General features: G+C 32.6%; 1 protein-coding gene across 1 annotated transcript in view; it reads left to right on the top strand.

Moving 5' to 3' along the window:
* The window catches only part of LOC106472707 (desumoylating isopeptidase 2-like), a 32,961-nt gene extending 28,281 nt beyond the window's left edge, over positions 1–4,680 (top strand). The window contains exons 4-6 of the mRNA XM_013933360.2: positions 348–441; positions 2,547–2,688; positions 4,051–4,680. Coding sequence (XP_013788814.1) covers positions 348–441; positions 2,547–2,688; positions 4,051–4,230 — 416 coding nt within the window. The 3' untranslated portion in view covers positions 4,231–4,680. The remainder of the gene's footprint in view (positions 1–347; positions 442–2,546; positions 2,689–4,050) is intronic.
* Positions 4,681–14,273: the final 9,593 nt, after the last annotated feature.

The raw sequence follows: 14,273 nt of genomic DNA on the forward strand, positions 1-14,273 counted from the left end.
GTGTAAAAGATTAATTTACTAGTTTACATTCATATGCTAGTTTTGTTAAAATGTGACCCTGATAAGATTCTTTTACTAGTGTGCATTTGTTTTGTTAAAATGTGATCCTGTAAAAGATTGTTTTACTAGTGTATCTTTATTTTCATTTTTCTGTTGGTTTTGTTAAAATGTGGGTGACCATGAGCTGAGAACCACATTGTTGTGTATTTCTGTCTCATGTTGCTATCTTCAGCATCAGAAACAGCTCTCTCTATAAGTAAAAGCTAGGGCATGTATAGTTTTATATGATGTTGAGAAACTCATTGGAATTACTACTAAGACATGACTTTTTTTTTCATTTTTGCTAGAATATGCCTATGGAGGACACCCATTTCCTTTCTCAGGGATTTTTGAAATTGCTCCTAGAGATGCTGATGACCTAGGAGAGCATTTTAGATTTAAGTAGGACATTTTTCCTTATTATTCATTATCATTATTTTTAGCTCTGTAACTACGGAGTAGTGATACAGGCACATTTTTAATGTTAATGTGTTTCGAGGAAGTTAGCTTAATATGCTGCATTATTTAACAGATTCTGCATTTAATAAAATATATTAAACTTATTATAAGTACAACTGGCATGAGTTTTGAACCTAAAGGGGATCCATTTTTAAAGAAATGTACATAATTTCTAAAAGGAGTACAATAGCAAATTTTGTAAATAAGATATAGTAATTTTCAATTTTATTAGTTTTAATGATGTATATAAGACATATTATTCCAAAATTTCTTTTCAACAGAGTTGCCATCCAAAAATTTGTTTCTTGTCTGTTTCATTCCTGCACAACAAAAATATAGAAATTGGCCTAAATATTAAAATACAAACTTCTCTTTATGGAACAATTGCTTATTTTGTGAAATGAAGAAGATAAAATAAGTACAAAAAAGAAAAGCAATGAAACTTGACTCTTAGAATCTGTGTAGCTTGTAGAACAAGTGTGTGTGTGTGAATCCTGGTTTTCAGGTCAGTAGTTACAACCATATTGCATAATGACATAGAATATAATTATGTCACATAGTACTTTTTATGGCATTATAAATAACAAATTTATCAAACAAAAGTGAAATTTAGTTTAAAATGTTCTCAGTGGTTGTTATAGTTTATGTTTGAAGTGTCTGTGGGTTTCAAATTTAAAAACAAAATGTTGTATACCATCTGTGGGCTGGAAACAGTCAAGTAATACATATAATGAATTTTGTAATTATTCTTTACCAGGTAGTATGATAATGCATATTTTGTAAAACTCACAGATTTGAAAATTAGTAATATGCTGTCATCTAGTGGTTTGATAGTGTAGAAACTATTCAGTATAGGTTATAAAGCTATAATTAATATGGTGCCATCTGGTGATTTGACACTGTAGAAATAATGCAGTATATATTATGAATCTACAATTAATATGCTGGTTGTTTGAAATCTAAAAGCAGTAAAATGCATGGTGCCCAGTTGACATGTATCTATCTTTTAGTTTACAATTTTACATGTAATAAAACACATTGCAACTATGGATTCAAGCCTTGCGAAGTGATTAAACAATTAAGAACTTGTTGAACAACCCACATTTTCCAGTACTTGATGCTTACCTATTTGATGAACGTTACCCACCAAAATATTTAAAACTAGGCAGTAGATGCCAAATGACTGATTGTCATACCTTTGGTCAACACTTCTAAGTTTAGGATGTCTGTACCTGACCCCAAGAATGTCTCTGGACCTGGCTATTTAGCTTGTGTCACATAAGTAGCCATTCAGGTCACAAGTATCCAATACCAGAGGTGTTTTGATAATACAACTGATAGAAGATGTAATTATACTGCTAATTTTGCTGTATTGTAGGAATTATATAAATGTAACTGTGTGATAGTTGTAATTTTAATATTAACTTACAATGTGTTATTTGTCTAAAGCTGGCATCAGTTAAGAACTGCCTAATCATTTTACTGTGTCTTAAATTTATGATATAGCATCATTTTCTAGTATACACAATAATAGTTCATCTTAATGCTGGTTTGGAAATTTGGTTAGTTATTTTTTTATTTTTCAATGTAGGTTATTCTGAACAAAATTAAGCATAGGGACAGAAAGTAAATTTTTGTATCTTATACTGGAATCAAGGGATTAACTCTAATCGAATCAAAATGGTACATTTTGACTAAAATGATGCAGCATTCATACTATCTTGTATAGAAATATGAAAAAGATACTGTGATATTTGGTAAATGAATTTAGGTCTCATTTTGTTTCATGTCCAAAATAATCGTCTGTTATGTGAATACCCATTGGACACTATAGAGGTATGCATTATAGTTAGCCAATGGTTAAACGAGTATTAAAATTATTAACATAAATTTTTCTGAAAGTTTAAATTACTAATGATTTTACTAAAACAAATTCAATCAGCAGGCTTACATAGAAAACTACTAATAAAACAACTTTACTTCATTTGGTAGGTTATAGCTTGAAACTACCACCCATTATTTCACATTTAGGAAATGTATATTTTCAGGCAGTCCATTCTTATTGGTTATACAGACTTCACAGAAAGTGACATTCGTCACATTGTTGAAGAAATGGGGAAGGATTTTAGAGGAGATCGCTACCATCTCATGAACAAAAATTGTAATCATTTTACAGGTACTCTTGCTCAAGTAAGTGTCAGTTTCTCTGTTTTTCAGGGTAACATCATGAGCAAAAGCTGTAACATTTTACTGTTGCTCTTGTCTTAGTAAAAGTCTCCCACCAGATGTTGCTCCATTAAGCAATTCCCGGTCCTGTGAAAATCATACCCCATAGACTTTCTGTGTCTATTGCTATTTCAAAAAGGGGCTCATATTTGTAATTTATCCACACCAGCCCCCCATATTTCTTAATATGGGATTCTAATCTTAGTTGTGCAGAGAGGTAAGTAAAATTTCTAAAGTTAACATTTTCCTTACCTGAAAATGTATTTCAGGTAACTACTTATCTCTGCACCACCTCCTACTCTCTACTTCCAGTGTGTTTCATTTGTCTCATCAAAAATGAGCCTATGATCGTGGGGATTATTACACGTGGCAGTTGTGTGGCCATCCTATTTGGTGATGAAGGACTACAGCATTATGACAATTACAGCATAGGCTGAAACAATACATCGCACATATTTAGGGGTGGGAGTATGTTCATGGCTTGTGCAGGAAATTCCAAAGCAGTCGTACACAAGATATCTTTTAGTGGTGCATAGAGATAGGTATCTATCTGAAATATCATTTCAGGTAAGGAAATTTTAATAATTGTGATTTGAACTGTTATGTATAATGACTTTTTTGTGTGTTTAATCTGGATGTTTGAATATTTTTTGGTTTTACTAAAACAACATGATTTTGCAGTTTAATTGAAACAGTTTAAAACATTCATTCTTTTTTTGTAATTTTTTCATTTCTCATTTTATATCATTGCAATTCTGAATAAACTAAATTATTGTTTCTATTTATTTAGTGCACGTCTTTGTCCCACCTGAGTTCAGTGGGTGATGTTCGTATCAGTTGTAGCAAAATCATTAAGTAACACTTAAGTTATTGGTGGGGATCTACTGAAGTACATTCAGGTCCGACACTGTGTTTTAGCCATGTACAAGACAGAGATATAATGTTAACACGTGCTTAACAATGATTCTTTATCATGTTAGAAAACATGTTTATAATTATAAAACACTTAAAATTTTGCTTGCCAGGTTTAGTAAATGAGAAAATACCTTAAATATTGATTTGAATTAAGTTCTATCTTTGTTTCTTGCTTGCATAACTACAATTCAGTACTTGCATGAAACCTACTTTAGGTAAATTTAGTACTTTCTTAAGCAGATGAATATTGAGGCTTCAGTATTGTTAACTGTTTCATAATACTTTTGCATATATCATCTTATACTTGCCTGTAAGCTTAATCATGATGTATTTTAGAAGTGGATTTTGGTGATTTCCTTATGATAGGAGAGGCAGAAATTCCGTTACTTACATAAATTGTGTACTTAACAGGTTTTGTGTGGGCAAGATATTCCACGGTGGGTTAATAGATTGGCATACTTCAGTTCTTGTGTCCCATTTCTCCAGCGATGTTTACCTCGTCAGTGGCTGACACCAATAGCACTTGAAGCCTCCATACATGAAAGCATGGAAACAACCTCTTCGGACCCTTCCAGACATGGCCATCTCTGATGATAGTAGAGTTATTATGATAGTTTCAGTGGCCAAAGTAAAAACTCCATGTGTGCCTAGTCCTTCTTTCTTGATAATTAACACTAAAGCTTTATAGAGGACACGTGATGATGTGCTGTACGGTTGTGGTGCCACCAAAAGAACATATCCCACACCTTTGACATTTCAAACATGTGCACAGTACAAGTTAGTGGAGAAATCCATCTTTCCAACACTTACCATCACAAGGTTTTTTCCTTGACCTCTTTTTTGTGTGATTTTTTCAGAAAGGAGATTTTTTCTGGCAGCTGTAATCTCATATTTAAAGATGATCTATAACAAATATGAGGACTGAATTACAATTTTACAGTTGGACTCTGTCAAATAATTTTTTGAAATGTATTGTGATGTGGTAGTATGTTTAAAGTAGTTGTACTTTTCCACTAGATTTTAAAATGAATGTTATTTAGACATTTGTTTTCAATCTTACATGTATCTTTTAATATATTTCAAAATTTTTGTTTTAACTGTAAAATCTAGTAATAACTAGAAATCAAATTCTTATTGACACAATCTAAGGAAATTATTTATCTTCATGCCACCAACTAAGTGACCTAACTTGATCTTTTGTACCACCAGCTAATGGACTTATCTTTCATGAACACTATCTAAGAAAGTGTATCCTTTATGATACCAGCAAAATAACCTAATTATTTTTCATGACAAAACAAATGGAACTACATTCTTAACTTTGGCTCAACTGAACTAATTTCATCTTTTCATGACAATACTTTTGAAAAGTACTGCCTTTCATGCAACTAATTGACTTTGTATTTCATGCTGTAATTAACTGCCTCCATCTTTCTTTGTTCTGTAAAAACTGAAACCTTATCTTTCATTTTACCAGTATTCAGAACTAATACTTTGTCACAAAGTGTCACAATCTCTGTCTACTTTTATCAGCTCACAGAAAATAGTTTTTCTTTTATGTCACAATGTGACAGAATTTAATTATCTTTCATGTTGCCAATTTATGAAAACTTCAGACATTGTAAAGATATTTTCTACTTCAAACCTAGTTGATTATCATGCATCAAATATTTTGATTGCTATTTCATTTTCTTTACATAAACTTATGTCTTGTAATGTATTAAATGGGTAAAAACTAATTTGACTGTGTAAAAAACAATTTACGTGGTTCCATTATTTAGTTCTTTATGCTGAATCATCTATCATACAGAATAACACCTTCCCAGGTACTTGAGAAACAGTCAACAAAGTTGTGGATAAAACTGTAGATTTAGAACAAAATGTGTGCTCACTCTTATAACTACTATTTCTACAAATCTTTGTTTCACTTTTTCAATGAAAGATGACATTGACAGCTTTCCAGTTACTTTTGAAAACTGTTTGTATTAAAACAAATTTGTATGTGAAGTTTGAATAACAGGTGTACAAAAATATATTTCAAAGAGTAAAATATTATGCACTTTAAAGTAATGTTTTGTCTTATATGCCAGTACATCTGAAATAGGATTGAAATACTAGACATAAACAAAGGCTAAAAATACTTAGCTTACCTGTTTAAAGTTACCAAAAAGTTTGTTTTGCAATCCATATGATGTTTACATTTACCTGCTGGATGATGATTTTGTTTAAGAACATTAAATCCTCGGCGGGTAAAAATCAGATTTGCCAGATGTGACTTAGAAATTGCTCACTCTCTTTGAATTATACACACTAAAAATGTCCAACCTTGTTTTAAATTATTTTGGATTTGCTTATAACTTGCTTGTATTAAAACATCACTAATACATATATTATGTTTTGTTTTGGAACTTCAACTGTGATTGTACAACTGTTGACTGGAACATATATTTCTTTATATCTTTCTTTTTTTTACTGTTTGTTATGGCTTGGAAATATGTTTTTGAATAATTTCCATTTCATTATTTAACTGAAATTTAACTGTGATTTTTATTTAAGCTCAAAATATAAGGTCAGAAATAATTCAATACCATTAAGTCGCTTTAGATTTTTTTTTGTGACACTAAATTTGAATGACATTTTATATTTTTCAAACTTGAAAAAAAATGAAAATGAAACATTTTTGCATTAAGTATAAGTTGATAAATCTTAAAAGTGTGGGTATATTAGTGAAATTCAGGTCATGTTTTCAACATAAGATTTTGTTGATGCTGTTCTTTATCTGGTTTAAAGTAATTTTATCATGCTTGTGGAATAAACCCAAAGGTTCTGTAAATACCTGGTGAAATTTTTTTACCATTTTGTTAGTTGGTCACTAATTTACGTGTCAGAGAAGTATTTGAGCATAATTATCAGGAAAAAAAGGTAAAGGGTGTAGTTATAATGAATGTTTTGACGATTGACTGTTGTAATTTGTTTGAATGGAATCACAATAACAGTCTTGACATAAAGCCTTTTTTTTTTCTGAGAGCTATCTGGTAAAGAGCAAAAGTAGCCACTGACAAAGTTTGAGGTCATATTGAAGAGCATTCTGTGAATAAATTAACATCTCGACTATTATAAAAGAGTATAGTGCAAAGAGAATAATCTACTAAAACTGTTTCTTTTCTTTATTTGAAATGGCTGTTGTCACTTTAAGGCATTTGTATTTTTAAAAAAGTATTTGTATTAATTATAGCATTATATATAAACAGCATTTATTTTTTAGTTCTGAAATGTTTATTTGATAAAATGTTTACAGTTGCTGATATTTTAGTAATAGTTGATAAAAGTTGATAGTTTCTCACTACCATCTACCACTGTTACTAGTTCTGTGATTTAAAAAAATGTTGGTTACTGTATTCAATGCTGTAAGATGGTAGGTTTCTGTTACATACTTGTTCTGTGATAGGTTATTAGGAAAATCATTTTTGGCATCGTGGATCACACCAAGACAGTATAGTATGGTCAGCTTATATCAAACCTTGCTTCATATACAGAGGCATGTCAGTAGTAAAAAGATTAATTACCACTATGGTAGCAATGAATTGTAAGTTTCTGTTTTGTTAATTTCAATAACAGTAGTAACAAAACTTGTATGTGGCTATTAACTGCTTTGCTAATAATGATTTAAGTGATATTCTTTGTTGAAGTAACAACAAACAAATTAGGCTACCAACTGCTATGATAGTAATCAATTCAATGATATTCTTTGTTGTAGTAACAACAAACAAATTAGGCTACCAACTGCTATGATAGTAATGAATTCAATAATATTCTTTGTTGTAGTAACAACAAACAAATTAGGCTACCACCTGCTATGATAGTAATGAATTCAATAATATTCTTTGTTGTAGTAACAACAAACAAATTAGGCTACCAACTGCTATGATAGTAATGAATTCAATAATATACTTTGTTGTAGTAATGACAAACAAATTAGGCTACCAACTGCTATGATAGTAATGAATTCAATGATATACTTTGTTGTAGTAACAACAAACAAATTAGGCTACCAACTGCTATGATAGTAATGAATTCAATAATATTCTTTGTTGTAGTAACAACAAACACACTGGGCTACCAGCTACTATGATAGTAATTAATTATTTTTGGCCACATAAGAACAGTGTGGTTTAAGAAAAAACAAAATAAGGGCATAAAGATCTATATATTATTAACATTAACCACAGTCTTGCCTTTTGATGTTTTAATGTGATGGTTAGTACACATGTAATGTTAGGTTTAATGTTCATTATCTTTGGCCTTGGGTCAGATTCAACATTCACCCTGCTCCTGTATTTTAAGTTTAGGGTTGCAAGTGTTGAAATCCTGTCTAAAACAAGTACGTAGTAGTAATATATGGCATCAGAAAATGAACTGCTTTGTATGCAAGTACTGAGTACTCTTCAATTTACTGAATCCAAAACTGTAATAGGGGATTTCTTTTAAACTCTGATCTTAATGTTTTATTGCAAGAAAGCTCCTACAAGTGTTGTTCTTCTTTTGCAGAGAAACTGGCATGCAGGCCATTATTTTACAATGCATAATAATGAAGTTTTCCCTATTGAACTCAATAGCCATGTAATGTACAGTTTTAGACTTTTCCACTTCATTTATACATACTCTTTGTGCTTGTATAGCAGCATTTTTTTTAGATCTGAAGTGTGGGTTTTCACTGGGATATGTTAACTCTTGCTTTTGGTAATTAATAAACCTTTTCATGGACCACAGTTTGGGAAACTCTCGAGTTAATGGATATTTTTTGTTGTAGTTATAATCAAATCCACTAGTGGATCAGCAGTAAACCTATGGACTTACAATGCAACAGTCACTGTAATAGTGATAAATTGAAAGATACTCTTTGCTCTAGTAACAATCACATTGAGTTACCAGCTAAGTAGTAATGAAATACACTGTGTACTACTACAAGTTACTCAATAGTAATGATGTGCACTATGCACTACTACCAGTTACTAAGTAAAAATGAAATGCACTGTGCACTACAACCAGTAACTAAGTAGAAATGCAATGCAATGTGTACTACTATCAGTTAATAAGTAGTAATGAAATGCACTGTGTATTACTATCAGTTGCTACTACAAGTCACTCAATAGTAATGGAGTGCACTGTGCACTAATACAAGTTACTAAGGGATAATGAAATGCACTGTGCACTATTGTCAGTTACAAAGTAGTAATGAAATGCACTGTTTACTACTACAAGTCACTCAATAGTAATGAAATGCCCTGTGCACTACTACCAGTTACTAAGCAGTAATGAAATGCACTACTAGCAGTTACTAAGTCGTAATGAAATTCCCTGTGCACTACTCCCAGTTACTAAGTAGTAATGAAATTCCCTGTGCACTACTCCCAGTTACAAAGTAGTAATGAATTGCACTGTTTACTACTACAAGTCACTCAATAGTAATGAAATGCCCTGTGCACTACTCCCAGTTACTAAGTAGTAATGAAATGCAATACTATCAGTTACTAAGTACTAATGAAATGCCCTGTGCACTACTACAAGCCACTCAATAGTAATGAAGCTTACAGTGCACTACTATCAGTTACTAAGTAATAATGAAATGCCCTGTGCACTACTACAAGTCACTCAATAGTAATGAAGTGCATTGTGTAATATTAACAAAAGGTACATGCAGCTACAGTGAGAGATCATAATTTTAGGGTATAAATGACTATGATTTGTGTTTCTGGTGCTTGTGAAAAAAGTAATTAAATTCTGTCCTGCTCTCTGAATTTGTCAACTGATAATTTTTTAAAATCTCTTCCCCTCATAAATTAGTAATTTTGTAGAATTATTCAATCAGAAAATCCTGCTTTATATATTTTTTTTAACTATTGTTCTTATAGAACTAAACTAACCAGTGGATTGGTCTTAATCTTTGCACATTTGCCTCAATGCAGTGGACTCCAAAAACTTTCTTTTTTCAACAAGAATAATTTATTTTTGGTTTTGATCAATCTAAGTAGGCTGATTGATCTGACCAACTCTTCTTTACAGTAATTTAGCCCCCAGTGGCTCAGTGGGTAAGCTTGAGGGCGCATACACTAAAAACCAGGTTTCAAATCTTGAAATTGCACTTTTCTTTTAACTTGTAAAACAAAGATTTCCCCAACTTTTACAGAAGTTGTCTGGAGAAATATGTAATATAATTATTGCACACTTTATCAAAAAAAGAAACCAAAGCTCAAATTAAAAACTGTTATCATAAATTATGTAAGAAGCTCAGCTGTGGTTGTTTGATGTTCACTTATCACAATACCAGGTGAAAAGAGGTATTTTGTTAACACTTTTATCAGAAAATGTGTTCAGGTGAATTACTTCTGTCGAAAAATTCTTACTGACAAAGTGGTCAACTTCTATCATAAACTTCTAATGAGTGAGTTCTGTCAATTTCACTTTGTAAATTCTGCCAAGTGATTAAAGTGACCAGATATGTTATATCATTCATATAGTGTGACCTTATGACTTACTTCTGTTGAAATGTCAACCATTGAATGGTTTTAGTTATAAGGTCTGACTACTTAAGTTATATATTGCTGTCATAGATCTTGACCGAGTGAACTATTTCCACTTTTATCACCATACTTAAGTAAGCAGCTTCTTTTATAAAGTCAGACTTTCTTTTTAGCCACACAGTTTGGCCATAGAAGCTACATATATTTCTCTCAGAAAGTGTGGAATAACTTTTTTTCACATAGTTTGATAACATGAGTAACTTATTTTACAAAGCCTAAACATATTATGTACTTTTGCCATGAAGTGACAAAAATGTGACCAGAAAGTGATAACAAGGTCTTACTATATTAAGTTACTTTCACAGAAGATCTGACCATACAAGTTACTTCTGTCATTAACTTTGACTATGCATCAGAAAATATAACCAGTCCAGCTACTGTGGCAATGTTTTATCACCTCTCACAACTTGTTTTGGTCACATCTTGCTGCAGCATATGTTTTTATTATTTAGTATTTTGAGGTATATCTATCTATACATATAATTTTGTATGTAGTTTTAAAGCACTTTTAATTATGGTTTTATTGAACATCCATTGTAATTAACAGTCTTGAGAAGCAAACATTCTGGTTAAATTCACGTGTTATTTTCAGTCTATTTTTACACACAAAAGATTTTAGTATTTCTCTTAGATATTCATAATGGTTTTACACTGTGAAGCCCAAGTTATTGTTTGTTATATTGTATCCATTTAAGTACTGATTTTGTATGTTTAAATCAGAAAGAACAAACCTGTCAGCCCAAAAAAAAAAAAAAAAAAAATAGATGTGATGGAAAAATTATAACTTGTTGCCAAATAAAAACCATCAGCATACAAAAATAATCTTGATTTGTGTAATTCAGAAGCAGACAGCAAGCCTTTATATTTGACATATACATGTAAAAAAATACATTTTAAGCATTGAACAGGTAGTGAACTTTCTGCAAGCTTGCATAATATAAGCATCAGTGCTGGCTTTAACAAGTGTGAGGCCCCATGCAACAAACAAAGTAATCAGTTCACACTGTCCACTAATAGGAATCTACTAGTTATATTACTGGAATATACATTTCAGTAGCAAAATGAACATTGCTTGTTTGGGATAATGAGGCCCCATATAGTCCCTTGTCTTATTAGTGCTTAAAATTGGCACTGTTAGTGACACTACTGTTTAGTGCATGAAACATGTATAGTGTATTAAAAAGTTTTATTTAATCAAAAATGAGTTCACATTAATCACAGGTAATTGGTTCAGTTTGATGAAGTGAAAGAATAAAAAAGTCCACTGTTCAAGTTTGTGCATCGCAACATGAAGATGGTGTCACTGATATTTTTCTTCATACGTGCTTCATGAGGTGGTCAATGGGAACTTCATCTTGCTTCCCTTGATGAGTTATGCGCGTACTTCTTCACTCATGATAAACAAAAGTATGCAAAGTTGGTGCCACTGTATGTTGCAGAGAGGAAAAATCTTTAGAGAACTGATCCGGACATACATAAGGAATTTATGACTGGATATTTTATTGTCAACAAGAACTCGGTACCATTTTGTACAGTTGGTGTTGATCATGGTTTAGAGCATATAAATTGCAAAATAAAGTTATAAGAAGGTCTGATAGGTATCACTTTGAATTCCAGTGCTAGAGAGAGATTCTTTCTTATATCACCAGAGCTTGTGAGACTGGAAGAGGACGCCATTCGGATGGTGGAATCTACAACAAGTGTCTGCCAACAGCATCATGAAATGTCATCTGTAGTATGGACGAGACAAAAAGAGAACATCCTTCATTTGAAAAGAGTGATCAAATCTTCCAAACCCAATGACAAATGAAGAAGATGACATTGTTCATACAGTCACAAAAGATGTCATGTCTGAAGAAGAGCAAAAGAACATATGCACACAAGATGAAGTAGGTCAGCGAGCTTATAAAACCTTTGTAGCTGAACGCATCAACAGTGAGGCGGTGCAAATCTGAAACAGAATGCAGAATATTCAACCAAAACTATGAAAAATTGCAAGAAAAATAGTTAAGCATAAATTAGTTGATCAAGTGGTAGAGCTGAAAGAGGATAATTGTTGCCAGGTCCCGTCCAGAGATCAATCTCAAGGAAGCCATTGGTCAGCATGAATTCACCTCAATTCTACAAGCCCTGTTCTCCATGAGTGGAGAGCTTCAACCATGCACACACAAAAGTAAGCTCATGTCCATACTAGAAGTGCTTACAAAAGTGGGAAAGGTCGATGATGCTCAGCTACAAGTAAATGCCACAAATGGTGAAGTAACGTCTACCGCAGGTACTAAAAAAGAAGCTCATCATCCTAGATGGCAGAGCTGTTGTGCACGCTATGGGCAAGCCTGCATGGATAAAAAGTGCACAGACTTGGCTGACCATTTCAATGCTTTGCTGGACAGAAAACACAACAATACTTTGAGGTAAATGTAGTGTTTGACTGCTATGATATTGAAACATCACTGAAGGAGACAACTAGAGAGAGAGACACACAAAGGCACCAAGCCAGAGGTTGCCTATCACGTTGAAAACAACACATCTGTAGATAAAGTTACAGCCAAACAGTTTCTTTCCAGCACTAAGACAAAAGATGACTTGACAGTATACCTGGTAAAAAATCTTTGTGCCATTTTGAGAGGACAAAGAAGACATTTATTGTTACTTCAAGGAAGGATGTAATGTCAAACAACATTGATGTGCAGCATCTTTATAGCACACAAGAATAAGCTGATACCCGCATTATCCTACACAGCCTGGATGCTGTAAACCATGGAGCCACAGAACTGTGCATAGAGTCTTCTGACACTAATGTCTTAGTTTTAATTATAAGATGTTACCAAAAACTATGCATACTTTATTACTGGGACAGGAAACAAGAATGCATCATCCAGGTGTTACCTATTTTCCATGCACTTGAGGCAAAGGCTGCTGCCTTGCCAGGCTTCCACTCTTTGTCTAGTGCTGATCTAACTGGAAAATTTGCTGGCAAGGGTAAGATTAACTGGTGGCAGACACTGCAAAGTTCTTCTCCTGATATATTTTCTGCATTTGCAGCTCTTGGAAAAACCGACGAACCAACTCCAGAAACAATAGCAACTCTGGAAAAGTTTATCTGTCAACTGTATGAGCCAGGGACATACACAACCAGTATTTGTGATCTTCGGTGGAAATTATTCACTTACAAACAATCGGAAGCACAAAAGCTACCACCTACTTGAGGAGCCCTGAAAGAAGCTATAGCATGTGCACAATATGAATCAATATTGTGGAACCAAGATGATGTGACAGAGCCACAACTTCTGCCTGTGACTGATTATGGGTGGAAATTTGAAGGTGATGCACTGATTGCAATTCCACCAGTACAGTCCCCTGCCCCATATGAAATCATCCATGTAATTAAAGGTGGCTGCAAAAAGACAAAATGCCTCACCCACTGCTCATGTAAGTCACAAGACCTCAATTGCACAGAGATGTGTTTGTGCAGAGCAGAATACAAAGTGTGTGACAACATCCAACAATGACACGATATTATGTTTGACGATGAGGATGAGAATGATGCTAATCCTTTGCTGTAAATAAACATTTCCTTACGCCCTGCAAATTAATATAGATCATTTGACATTTTAGTGACAATTCTTGAACAGTATTGCTCTTTGACAGTATTAGAAATAATTATTGTTTGTTGACATGTACAATAATGTTCACTTTTTTTAGTATTTTATTTATGTATTATTATTATTTGCTTTAGATAAGCCTTCTACATGATTTTGTTTTGTTTTGCATATTTTTACTTCAAGAAAATAAAGTTTGACTCAAGATCTAGTCTGACCACAAGCTTAAGTGATTTTTTTAAAACAAAAAGATGCTACTATACACCAGATTTGATATATCTTATAAAACTGTCAAATATATTTTTTTTTAAAAATTGCAACATCAATTTTGTTGAGTTAATATATCCCCCCCCAAAAAAATAGGATATAATTAGTTGCCAAAATGTAACATTTAATATAATTCCATATAATTCACCTCCTAGCAAGTATACCTAATTAATTGAACTACTAA

The sequence above is a fragment of the Limulus polyphemus genome, unplaced genomic scaffold (assembly GCF_000517525.1).
Source record: "Limulus polyphemus unplaced genomic scaffold, Limulus_polyphemus-2.1.2 Scaffold123, whole genome shotgun sequence".
Lineage (NCBI taxonomy): Eukaryota > Metazoa > Arthropoda > Merostomata > Xiphosura > Limulidae > Limulus > Limulus polyphemus.